This window comes from Fulmarus glacialis, unplaced genomic scaffold (assembly GCF_000690835.1).
Source record: "Fulmarus glacialis isolate BGI_N327 unplaced genomic scaffold, ASM69083v1 scaffold10583, whole genome shotgun sequence".
Classification (NCBI taxonomy): domain Eukaryota; kingdom Metazoa; phylum Chordata; class Aves; order Procellariiformes; family Procellariidae; genus Fulmarus; species Fulmarus glacialis.
Window position 1 is genome coordinate 22,132 of NW_009201052.1, and position 13,936 is coordinate 36,067.

The 13,936-nt window shown below is 37.0% G+C and overlaps 1 protein-coding gene across 1 annotated transcript; it reads right to left on the reverse strand.

The window, feature by feature from the left end:
- Nucleotides 1–1,131: 1,131 nt before the first annotated feature.
- Nucleotides 1,132–13,581, reverse strand: SYCP3 (synaptonemal complex protein 3). Its single transcript, XM_009573792.1, has 9 exons — nt 13,551–13,581; nt 11,571–11,715; nt 9,878–9,953; nt 8,741–8,775; nt 6,256–6,373; nt 5,150–5,249; nt 4,243–4,341; nt 1,512–1,616; nt 1,132–1,368 (listed from the first exon to the last, which is right to left on the reverse strand). Exons 2-9 carry the CDS (start codon nt 11,698–11,700, stop codon nt 1,315–1,317), a joined length of 717 nt encoding a protein of 238 aa, XP_009572087.1. The 5' UTR covers nt 11,701–11,715; nt 13,551–13,581; the 3' UTR covers nt 1,132–1,314.
- Between the last annotated feature and the right edge of the window lie 355 nt (nt 13,582–13,936).

Here is a 13,936-nt window from a genome sequence, read left to right on the forward strand (position 1 = left end):
TCATACATCATTCTAGCAATGTAACTTTCGTGTTTGCTCCTTCCCTGAGTCCCAGCAGATGCAGAATAAAAACACACCGGTTGCTTGTTCAACTTCAGTTGCAACCTAATAGCTGAAGTTTCTGTAAGTTAGCCATCACTAATCTGGCTCCCAGAACTGGAGAACCATCATCAAATGACTTGATTCTGAACTAAAAACGCTAGTAAGCTGAGGAGAAGAATCTGTACAGACTGGTTTTGAAATACATTGTTATGAAAACATCACATTTGTGTGTGTGGGTGTGTGAATGGTTTTTGTTTTATCTATTATTGTATTAAATCTAAGCATTAAATATGTTAGGAACTCCCTAATTTGTAAGAGTGGATATTCAGGTGTAATGGTTTTTTGCAAAAACAAACTGCATGCAAGCTAAGCAGATTTTTTAATTTATACTGATTTACTGTAGTGAGATTCATGAAAGATAAATGCTTTATCCTTAAAACTTAGGCCTCCCTAAATTGCTAGTCATTTGGAATTGCAAAAAGTAATAGTCCATCTCAGAGGCTTGTAAGAACTTGTACTAAATAAATGAGCTAGATTACTTCTAGCAGTGGTTCTACAAGAACTATATACCCCAAAATTTATAATGTTTAATTATGCCTTACTTGAGCAGATGTCATATAAAGCTGTGATACTCATCATTCAACTAAAGAAACCTGCTTTTTGGACAAATTACAGCAGTTCATAAATCTCTTAGTAGGACAAAGATTTTTACAATGCCTAGCCTAACGAAAGAGTTAACAAAATTTACTTTAATTTACCGTAATACACATCATTAAACAATCTTACATGAGCTATGTCATACTCTGTGAACTTTTATAGCTGCTGATATGTCAGCAGACTAAATGTTGAAACTATGAAAATCTTAAGTCTGTAGCTTGTGAAAAATGCTTCTATTTGCACAATGTACCTAAAGGCCTGAAGTTATTATGTAAAATCTGAGTAATGTATTTTTCATTAATTCTGCCTATTGTTACAATTTGGCATTATAAAAAGTGAAACAATTTAAACAGTCCAGTGCTATTGAAAGTGAGTATTAAGTAGTTAAAGATTAATTGGACAGACAGTAAATGGTTTGGGGTCTATACCACCCCCCCCAAAGTAATAAATTTACGAATATACGTTCTTACAATGTTATCAGACACAAAATTAGAACAATCCATGAAAGCGTTTAATAGGAACTTTAAAACATTTTAATCTTAACATACTTCTTTATGGCTAATGCCTATACTTGTATCATGTTACTTAGGTACAAGTTGTTTCTCCATTGAGCCATCAGAATAACATGGACTGAAGAGACTTGCGAACAGTTGCCATCTCCTGCTGTTGCTGTTACAAGAAAAGGAGATAATTCTGAACAAATGCCATATCAATATGATTCCTTTGAGCTAATTAAATGAATGTCAAATGACTTTTTTATAGAATGATCTATTTTTGCATTTAACTAACTTCTTCATAGACCTGATACTTACGGTGTCCATCATAATCTTCTTCTGCAACATAGCCATTTCTTTGCGAAGTTCGCTCTGTGCACCAGCTAGAAGATTTTCATTGGTCTTCTCCAGCTCTTCCATGCTCTGAAGTTAAGGATAATCTTAATTCAGAACTGTTTAATGTCAAAGGGTTAATTTAAAACAAACAAACCATTATTCAGAGTACAATTTAATTTTTACAGCAGCAGTGGTCACTGATAATTGATTTGTTTTGTCGCAAACTTGACAGACAAATCATACAGGACTTCGTACTCCAGTCTACATTCCTGTTTAAACAATATAGACTCTGTGAAGGAAACAGTCCCCTTCACTCAGCTTCTGTGAGGTCTCAGCTAGTTATCCTACATTTCAATAAAGATAAAAGTTCTGCAAGAAAAGATTAAACAGACATCCGTCAGGAATGATAGGGGTTTAATATTATGACAACCTTGGAGACTTAAAGTAATGACTATAAAACCCATTACATTTCCTTCTCTTTGCACACTTCTCCCCAAATAAGCCAAGTAAAGCTCGCTGGTTGTCTTCCCTTTTGTACATACAATTATGCCTAACTCTATGTATGTGTGTAGTTGCATTCTCCTTGACTTGTATTTAGTTAAGCTTATTTGAGGCTTGATTTCTACCTTTTGATTTTCTTTGAGGAGAAAAATCAAAGTAATACTTGCCCTTCTGTTCAATTTTTCATCTTTGAGGAAGACATTTTTGACATTTTGGAACAGCTGTTATTTATTAATGCTTCTGTAATATCCTCTGTAAATTTTGACTGTCTTAAACTAAGAGTTGCTCTATTTCAGATTTATTTTTCAAAGCTACCAGACTTGGGAAAAAACCCAACATACCATAACTAACTGAAATTTCAAAAAGGGACCAGTTCGGAAATGACTTGAACAGAAATTAACGTTTGTCAGAAACTGACAGACTTGTATCCTCCCCAAGTACCAGTATATACTGCAGTATATACTGGAAAGCAGCTTGGCAGAGAAGGACCTGGGGGTCCTGGTGGACACCAGTTGAACATGAGCCAACAGTATGCCTTTGCAGCAAAGGCAGCTAATGGTCTCCTAGGCTGCATTAGGAGAAGTGTTGCCAGCAGGTGGAGGGAGGTGATCTTTCCCCTCTACTCAGCACTGGTGAGACCACACCTGGTGTGCGGGGTCCAGTTCCAGACTCCTCAGTAGAAGAGAGACTGGATAGAGCCCAGCGAAGGGCCACAAAGATGATTAAGGGACAGGAGCGTTTCCCTTACGAGGAAAGGCTGAGAGAGCTGGGACTGTTCAGCCTGGAAAAGAGAAGGCTCGGGGCGGGGATCTTATCTATATACATAAATACCTGAATGGGGGGGTGCAAAGAAGATTGAGCCAGGCTCTTGAGGTGCTCAGTGACAGGACCAGAGGCAATGGGCACAAACTGAAAACATAGGAGGTTCCCTCTGAACATCAGGAAACACTCTTTTACTGTGAGGGTGACTGAGCACTGGAACAGGTTGCCTATCCTTGGAGACATTCAAAAGCCATCTGGATGTAAGTCCTGGGCAGCTGACTCTAGGTAGCCCTGCTGTTCCACCTGCTGGCTGGACCAGACGACCTCCAGAGGTCCCTTCCAACCTCAGCCCTTCATTGATTCTATGGTGGTGTGCCTCTGCATTCGTTACAAAACCAATCGTTTACTTTCATTTTTCTCACAGTTTAGACTTCTGATAACTTACTTAGAAGAATAGTGGGGGAAGGAAATTCTGGGAAAAAAGTGTTTTGTTCTTAGTGTAAAATGAGAGGCAAATTTTTTTTTTTTTTACCAAAAAGACAAATATTTGAGTAGTTGTACTTATAATCATTTTTTGTTTGCTGTCTAGTATGTTAGCTACTTTGTTAAAAAAAAAAAACAACAAAACCACCACAGTTGATCAGTATGAACCATGTGTTTAAAATACAATATGCTCTGTAAGCGCTGTCCAAAAAAATAGTGTTTGTATTGCCCGCAAATACAAAAATTATGCATAAAGTAACAGGAAAGTTAAGCAGGACTGATTACATAACCATCCATCTTACCAGGTTACAGGAAGGAAAACACTTTCTAATGAATGTTGCTTGGGAAGAGATGAGGGAAATTCTAACTGGGTGATCTTAAGGGAATTACAATTGAGTTTCTTTAAGGGTCACTTTCCTTGCATGAAGCAGCAATAGCTAGAAAGGTTAATGACAGAAAAAATTGGTATCTAATTCTCATTATGAGGCATGCACCTGCCAGCAGTAATAAAAGCAGTAAATTGCAACCTAAGATGTATTTTTAATAGATTGTCAAGTTTCACTTTTTTAAATACGTATCAAAAATCTAGGGGAATAATTAAGACAAAATCCTGATGATTTAACTGACCTATATAACCTTTAAACTGGTACGAAACTGTGTTCTGTTTAGAAAGCATGCTCTGAGGGTTATGGTTAAATATTGGAAACAGGCGAGCCAATCAGATCCCTGTGAGAACACATTTAACTAAATCATTTATTAGACAGATGCAATGTGTATGCATGTATAGAGAGAACAAGCCATGTTCTTAACAAATAAGGGAAAGATACTAACATGAATATTCATGCAAGGCTGTTATTTTCCTTAAATGAACCTCAATTCTCTGTATTTCATAAAGGTTGAATTAATACGGCTTTCTTAAGTAATGCGATAGGGATCAGCTGCCTTCTAAGAAGAAAATTTACTGTACCTTTAAGAATTGCTCATAGAGTTGCTTAATGGTTTTCAGTCTCTGACTTTGAACTATTCTTGCCTGTTGAAAAACTTTTTGTTGCTGACGAAACATATTCTGAAGCAGAAGCAAAAAAAAAAAAAAAAAAAAAAAATCATGTTAGTTAACCAAAAGCGCTTGGGCAGCAACACTAATGTCATTTGTCAAAATCAGAAATTCTGCCTTCACTAGATCTATGCCTGGAGAGTTATCCTTGTTCTTATTAATGAAAAAAAGACTGAAGTCTGGATTAAGCCCTGAGACACCTCCTGAGGTCCCTTCCAATCTGAATTATCCCTACAAGATCCTATGAGGATTGCTATCCAACATAGTTCTCGAGTGTATCCCAGGGAAATGTGCTGCCTAGGGAAAAGCAAAACTTGCAAATATGCTGGGAGTACAGCAATATCATATCATGTGACTACATTCCATTGTATAGCTCCTATCCCCTTTCAGTCTAAACTCTCATACATTTATTATATGCAGGCATATTTTTAAGTAATGCATGCTGAAAGACGACAACTTTCCTTTACTCCTTTGTTCCCTTAACCCGAAGACTATGGATGCACAGAATCAGCACACATCTTTCTTCGTAAATGGTCTTGGCTTTTCTCAAGCCACATGCTGGTCTAGGGCATCACTTATTGCCATTTATACACTTGCAATAAAGTGTATAAATTCACTTTGAAATATATCCCAAAACTTAAACATTTACAGTTTGAGAGCCACCAAACTTGAATGAATTTTTTTAATTAAGAGGCAAACAATTGTATGTTTATTTAAACTACATAAAGTGTTTTTACACTTCTGCATTCTTGAGTGTCTAAACAACAGTATTCCCTCCTTGTGAAAATACCGTGAAACACATGACATGCTGGAAACCCACCGCTAGTTTTTCTTCCTGCTCCTCTGCTTTCTGCACATCTACATCCCATTGCTGAAACAAAGTCAGGAACTGCTGGGAAAACTCATGATTGAGCTTCTGCCTATAAATAGACACTAGCTGTAAGTATGACAGTGCTGTAAAGAATTACAAGGAAAGCTAAGGTTCAACACACACATGGAGTAGAATAAAAGGAGCTGGCATAGATAAAGAAACAGGCTATTTTGACATCTGGCCCTAACTGAATACTGTATGTTTTGAAAAACTGAATACACACACACTCTCTCTCTCTCTCTCTTCCTGAGTCAATGTGGATTATATACATATAAGGAGACAGCACTCATATACGAAACTCAGGTTAAAAAAAAATTACAACTTTTCTTCCTAACAATGTCAGGTTTTCTGAGATTGTTACGTTTTTCTAACCCAACTACAGATCTTGGCTTTAACACAAGGGGTTTATAATGAAAAATTGATTAGCTTATTCATTAGTTCATTATGCTCTAGTTTCTCTATGTAAACTTAAATTTTGTCAATGCAAGTTTCAAATATATATATATAAAAACACCAAGACAGTTACAAGTATTTCTGACTTCCAGTTTTTAGCTGTCTCATTTTTTTAATTTGCTCTACGTGTAGTATCAGATGTGGTAATTAAACATGCCTTAAGAGGTGAGAAGAATGTTAGGTAGGGTGAAAATTATTTTCTTTCTTAACCAGAATAGTATAAAAATTTTACTGAACATTTTTCAGTTTTCAAGTAGAAACAGAAAGGTCCAACTGAAGTGGAAAAAATAAAAACATCGTTTTAAAAGACAAAAATAACATCAAAGATCGTTTTCCATAAAAATTAAAAAAAGTAAAACCAGCTCTATGAGGTACCTTGTTCTCAAAATTCCAAATCTTAAGTTTCTATTCGAAAGAGAAAGCACTATGCTAAGCTATTACTGTCAATTTAACCAAGTGGACACAATTGAAGGCAGCAGAAACAGAGGACCTGAGCAGGTATTTAACTAGTAGATACACTACTTGCTATTCAACTGCAAGAAGATGCTGTGAGGCAAAAGGGAATTTATTTCACAGGTTTGAAAAACAAGGGTAAATGTTACCTTTGCTCCTGCTGTGTTTTCCAAACATGTTCAATCTTCTGGTTACTGGTTTTGAGAGAGGCCTTCGTATACATTTCTAATCTTTTCCTCTTAGCTAAGAGAGCCTTGTTAATGTCAGCTAAAAATCAAAGAATATTTAGAAATTAAGCATACCAAGATACATTATGCCTTTTATTAAAAATGCTGATGAGTTACACTTTGGAGAAGCAAATGAGGTGTGTTCTAATGGAAAGAAGCTAATGTGATCTGGGCTCCTGGCTGCTGTCTTTAGAGTGTCCCTCCATCTGCTGTTGGCACTGGTGTAAGTGCTGCTTCCCCAAGGCCCCCATACACCCTAACCAACACCTGGCCTCTGGAGTTGCAACTACTCACTGCCCACCCCACCAGCTACTCTAGCATCTGCTTCAAGTCCCACCTTTCTCAGGGGCCAGACTGAATAGGACCTACCATGATGTGACTCAGCTTTAACTTCTTTCATTCTGGGCAGGACAGTAGTGGGTATGGTGTCAGACTGGCTCTGAGCAGACACACGCAGTGAACTGAAACGGTCCAGTGGTTTGAACTCAGGGTAGCTGCAGTGCTTCCGTTATGTACCTTTAAATCAGTTCCTTACACACTGTCATCATGTGTTCCCCTACTGATTATTATGGTCCAACATGCGCTTCTAACATACCGTCCACACAATAAGCACACATATATGCTTGAAACACTAGAAGCACTATCCAATCAGTTCACACTGCGTATCTTCAAACATTGTATTTGGACATTTCACAGTCTGTAAATTCTCCATTCAAAGCTAGAGATACCTTGCACAAACCTGACTGAGTACACACATCTTGCTCTTTTCTCTAGTATCTAATGAAGTTTTAGTCACACCATCAAAATTTTCATTAGTTTAGCTGCATGACTGCAGTGCCACCACAGAGTTTCCAGACCTTCAAGGAATTTAGTTACGCTGACACTTTCTAATTTTTTTTTTCTAGAAAAACCACACGTTTCAGAGTAATATTCAAATTACTTAGATTTCAGAAATAAAGGTAGTATGTGATTACTATCACTGTGAACATAATGAGCGAATGACAAACTATTTTTCATAATTCAGAGAGACTTCGTACTTTTAAAGAAGTATTCAAGTTAATATAAGTTAGTATGTTTGTTTAATTTACATTTGGAGATTTAACAAACAAGTCACAGCCTAAGGTTAATACAGCAGTTTCTTTTCCTTCTCACTGTAGATTGCAGGAAACATCTGTCAAATCTCTAATTTGCTGAGGTATCTGCCCCTGCTAATGCCATACCTATTATTTTTGAGCAGACAGCATCCTCTCTGATTCATTCATTTTCCTTCCTTCTATCCTATTTTTGAGTCTTCAATAACACGCAATCCTAGCTTTCTGACATTGAAATCCTCCTCCTATCTAGATTGCTAGATCAACAATAGCATTCTGATATGTACCTTAACAGCAAAAAGTCTTAATTCATGGATTAAGGAATTCCTTGAACTCCTCTTTCACCTTAAGATTTACATGCAAGTAATGACTGTGTACAGCATTTTCTTATACATACAATGAAAGTATTAGCCAGCTATTAAGTATGTAATACTGGCATTAAGATGGTTTCCCTTCCTTCCTTGGCTTTTTGATGCTTTATTATACTGTGATGTATTTTATAAATTCTTCACAAGTGAAACGTGTTTTTTCTCTAACCTGTCAGCTCTCTAGAATTGAGCTGGAAATTTAACTAAGTAAAGCCATCTGAGGATCTGATTATGACTAAACTAAATCTAACTAGGTGACGTGCATAAATCTCTCATCACTAGATGACTGGCGTTACTTACCCTCATTCTTTAGCTCTTCTAGAAACTTGTACTCTTCTTCCCAACTGCTGAAATTCTTTTTTCTACCAATTCCCTGTTCTCTAGATTTCTGAAGGTGCAGAATACAGACTACTCTCTAGCTCATTCTGTATCGCAACTACAATCTAATTCCAAAACTCCTTGTCTAAAATTAGAACTATTTGTTCTATTTAGCTGCCTATATTAATATTTACGTGCCCCTAATTTCTCACGCAAGTCTTGCAATCCTGAGTCTCTTCTACCTCATTGTAACAAAAAATTGAGTAAGAACACCTAACTCACATTGTCACTTTTCTCTACAATATAATTACTACTTCTTACACCTCATCTTAAAATTGGAATTGATAATCAAAAGCACTTGTGCATCTTTCCCTTCTTCCTTTGTAATTACCTACACTAATACTTACATTTCACTTTATATGCAGTTATTCCCTTCTCTTCTTTCTCTTTGCTCTACTTACATATAATTTTTTTCTAAATACTGGCTTTTTTCAGAAATGCTGAAAAATGCTACCAAGACTGGTCATTTTATGTAAATCTTGGAAGTTATTTTATGGTAAGGAATCACTGCCAATTCTGCAACTTAAACATGAATTGTTTTTTAATTTATTAGAAAGCAGATGTACTTACCTCCAAATCTTTCCAGCATATTCTGTACTTCACCCCTACAAAAGAGTGTTTAAAATTTTTATTTGCTCCTTTTCTGACTTTAAAGTAAGACCTGTTGTATATGCTTAAAACTAATTTTATTCATGTGCCTATTACCTGTAAGCAGTGACAGAGCTGCTACTGTTCTACAAGATAAAAAATGACACTCCTTTTCTCCTCCTTCGAGGGGTCTCTTTTTTAGACTAATTTGCTGGTTTTTTTAAAATTTACTAGAATCTATTAACTTATTCCCTAGTAAAAAGGCAGTATTAGGCATTTAAAGGGTCCTGAGTGAAGGAGGACAGTAAAGAAAATTGATCATTCCCTATACAAAAAGAAAACACAAAAGAGATTTGGAACATCAAATGAAAACAAGTCCATCACAGTTAGCATGACTAGCACAGTAAAAAAAATCCAAGACAAATAGTATCAGGGTTGTTTTTACAACACTTTTAAGATCACACCACTGTGTAAGGCAGTGGTACAATAGCTGAGGAGTTCAAAAAGGGACATGGTGGGTAAAGAAAATGTTTATCTTGGTTTTATATCACCTTCTTTACAGGATATAATTTTATTTTTTGAAGAGTTAAAAAAAAGGAAAAAAGTATCTTCAACTCAACAGCTATAATCTTGCTAAAAACTATGTCAACATACACATTTTTATTACATTTACACTGCCCATAAATATTGAATTTCATAAGATTTATTTGTAAAAAATTTATTTTTCATGCAATAGCTGGATCATTTAAAGTACTGTTAGTATCTTCAAGCGACTAAGATCAGAGGGAAAAATATTAATGAAATTATCAACAATTTAGGATAAAACAAATAATCTTTTGAAAGAAACAAGAATTTTAAGAACTCACACAAATATATCAATTTTTTATGGATGTTCAGAAGGATCTACAAACCAACTGCAGAATTGCTCATTTTTAAATGTTGCATTTTCTCTTTTTACCTACCACTACTGCATTATCTGTCACCTGATTTTTGAATCAAATACTAAAAAAAAAAAAAAAAAAAAACAAGCAAGACAAGCATAGTGAACAACTGAAATCAGTATCTATTTAAGACTTGCTTATTTGGAGGGGCGGGGGGAGGGCGGAATCCTAACCTTACCCCACATCATCTGGAACCACATGAGTAGTCACCAAAGGTCTTTTCTTGCCATGCTTGTCCATTACTGGTGTTTCACCTTAATACAAATTTCAAAAATATTTACAAAAATATCTCATATTTTGTGGGCGTCATTTGAGTTATTAAAAGTATAATTACTTTTCTGTAATGTCACTTCTCTGAACATGTCTCATGATTCTCAGTTCCCATCCGTCACACATGCAGCTCCTAGAACTTTGAATCTGGAGTTGACAGATGGTGGTGAATTATTCTGCAAGGCTAGATTTGAGCTGGCACTGCCTTGAGTTCGTCTACACTGGTCTCAACCAGCTTTAGTTTCTCTGTCCGCTACTACACAATTACTCCCAACTCACAATATAACAATCATCAGAAAGGTAAAAATAATCTAAAAATTGAAAAAGCCCGATCTGTAAGAATTTAGTTTTACTGTAAAATAAGTACTGAAATTGTGTACTCTGACCTTTAAAAAAAACAAAATCACAAATAGATATTTATATTCTTTCCAAAAAATAAAAATCCTTGGCTGTCCGATTTCTGTTAACAAGGCAGGGGGGAGATTTAGTCTGAACAAATGAAGAAGGGGAGAAATTAAGAGAAACAAGTCCAGAAATAACTGCTGAAAGACAAAAATCCAGAAATGGAGTTACATCAAACTTCACAAAAAACTATCATGTGATGAATGAGAACTGCATTTTTAAGCAAAGTCCACTTTTTTATGACACTCCCTCAAAATTAAACAAGAATCCCTTGGTTGACTTCTTTTCTTTTTTTCTCAGCTTTCTCTGCTTCTTCCTCTTTCTTTTCTTCAGTTCAGATTCTTCCTGAAGTACTCTTAACCCTGCCAGCATTAAGACTCCAACTACCCCACCCAACTCAGCACTCCGTACAAGCGAGCAGAGCTCTTCTTCTGTTCTACCCTGATCTTACAATAGAATCATTAAGGTTGGAAAAGACCTCTAAGATCATCGAGTCCGTCCGTCAACCCAACACCACCATGCCCGCTGAACCATGTCCCTAAGCGCCTCATCTACACGTCTTTTAAATACTTCCAGGGATGGTGACTCCACCACTTCCCTGGGCAGCCTCTTCCAAGGCCTGACCACTCTTTCAGTAAAGAAATTTTTCCTAATGTCCAGTCTAAACCTCCCTTGGCGCAACTTGAGGCCATTTCCTCTCGTCCTATCGCTAGTTACTTGGCAGAAGAGACCAACCCCCACCTCGCTACAACCTCCTTTCAGGTAGTTGTAGAGCGCGATGAGGTCTCCCCTCAGCCTCCTCTTCTGCAGGCTAAACAGTCCCAATTCCCTCAGCCGCTCCTCATAAGACTTGTGCTCTAGGCCCTTCACCAGCTTCCTTGCCCTTCTCTGGACACGCTCCAACATGTTATATACAGCCAGGTGATAGAAGGATATGGCATTAAAATAAGGTAACAAAATCACATAAGAAAATCTTACTCTAATTTTAAGACATAATAGTGCACTATACAGAGCTATTTTATTGTGTTCTCCTCTCTTACCGATGAAAATTATACAATAGGAGGCTACCTGTCACAAACAGCATTATGAACCATGCTTGCTCAGACACTCGCTAACAGGGAAGTGTCTTAATTTCTATCCATAGTCAGAAATATTACAAACTTCACATTGAAAAAAAAAAAAAAAATTCATATAAGCACCTTCTCTAATATCTTCCTCGGATCCACTCAGCTCTTTTCTTTCCTCCTGAAAGTCATAGGCAGGTATGGCTTGATCTTCCTGTGCTGGCTTACCAGCTTTTCCTCCATGCTTTCTTCCCGATGGTGCCATAATGAAATTTTCTTCCTACCAAAATGGTATGTTGTATTTATTACATAACTTTTCCCACAATACTTCAAAGATAAATATGTTTTCATGCATACATTGACCTGTTATGGACACCCCTGTAACAGTCTCCACCTATAAGGATATTCAAGCAGTTCAAACTGTTTTAGTTTTGAGGTAGTTTTAGTGATGAGGGGTTACTCATCAGTGGTGTTTTTAAGAACAGGGTAAAAAAAAAATACCAGGGCTAATAGCTACATACTTGACTCTGCTGAAAAACAAGGAAGTAAATTATGCACTTTCTTAAGGTGCCTGCCTGCTCGTCTTTCATAATGTTTATTATGTATTTTGTCATATCCAGTACTGTATTCCCAAAAAGCTATGCCAATATTCTATTTTCCAAAATTCAGAAGTGCTAAACCATAAAGAACAATGTGATTCTACAAGCCATCCCACACTAGACAGACAAACACACACACACACACACCATTTTTAAAAATCCTGGGCAACTTTCACTTACTGAATTATCTTTGGTTTTAGCTACTATGCCTCTGTATTCTGTAATGTAACTAATGCAGTTTCTGTATTTGTAAATGTTTTACAAATACACTGCCCTCTTACAAAACCACTGTTCATTACTTTAGTAATACTAATTTTTATATATTCTGTGTATTTTTATAAATATTCAAGGAGTAAAATATCTATTTAGAAGGAAAAGAGCATCGTTGTAATCATTAAATGCACGAGTGACAAAATCAAATCATTTTTTCCTTAGCACTTTATCAACAATAGACATAATATACAAATACAACAGGAAAGAGCAAGCTACTGAATCCTTGCTGAAATATTTCTTCTCTTGTTATCTTTGTCTGATAGCGAGAGGTATGAAGCATTTCAAGTTAAGTGTCACATGACATACACTTTTAAAAAACCTTCAAAAACCAACAGGATTACTTGGAAGATGGAAAGAATGTAGAAAAAAAAAATTCAGCTGCAAGTACCCTGTTTTCCAAACTGTGCAAGATGTGACTCAGCAGTGGACAAACCTCTCATTCTAGACACAATTCAACACAGCTAGAAGCATCAATAGGTTTTGCACAAGCCAGGGCAAATACAGATCTGAAAATTAAGTTCACACACTGAAATTGAGAACTCCAGTAAAGGTCTTTTGAATTTCCAGGACTGTAAGTGCCCCCAACATTAACAGCTGTCTGACACACCTGAGTTTTTTTAATTAGTTGTCCATAGCTTTGAAAATACAGTTTTTTAACCACGTGTTACATGGATATATACAATGTGATCACAGTAAGCTACTAAGTAAGGAACACTGCTTTTTAATACCTAGCTTTTTCTGTGGTTGATGCTTCTCTATATAGTATGAAGATTTTTAGACCTTAAAAGTTTCTTTAAAAAAACAAAACCTCTTCAAATTATTAATTGGAAAACCAAAAGCTCTTGCATTAAAATTATTCTCAAATGAGCGAAAATTTTCAAGACTCATTCTGCTTTTCAATTACTGCGGCTGTTGAGAACATGACTTAAGGAGGAAAGTACTGGTACAGCATCTGGCTGTGCATGTCTCTGTGCAGCCAAACAAAGCGCTTCAACTTTAAACTGCAAGGATGAACAGGTATTTATTTACATATATTTTATCTCACGTACAGGCACTTTTCTTTGTACTGAAAATCAGCATACAAAACAGAACTCCCCAGTCCCTCCAAACACTGCAAAACAATCTTGCCACCTCATGACCCTGCACAGCGTTCACCCACCCTGTGTAGCTACCTGCTTTAGCCAATTCAAGTATCTTTAATCCACAGTTGTGTATTTAACAACAATTTTTCAGAGAAACTCACCTCCTTTTTTCACCCTGCCCAAAAAGATGTGAAATAAACCAGTATTTGTGTGAATCTCCTATGTGGGGCTTTTCACCATGGGGGCCCACCTGTTTCTGCTTCAGAGCATCAAGGGAGATTGGGGCCCGCACCACACCACCACCACAACAGGTTTCGACGGAAAGCCACTGGGGTGTCAAAGGCTGAGGGGCACCGCGGTGTTCTAACCCTGTTCTTTACTCTCCGCCCAACCACCTTTCATCCCTATCCCTCTTGCCTCTGCCCCGCGATGGGCTCTTCTCCACTCTCGCCGCCTCACGGCCGCCGCCGCCTCACACGGAGTGGCGGTGAGAGACGGCGCCTCACACCCTCCCGCAGGCGGGAGGGTACACCGCTTCGCCCAAAAC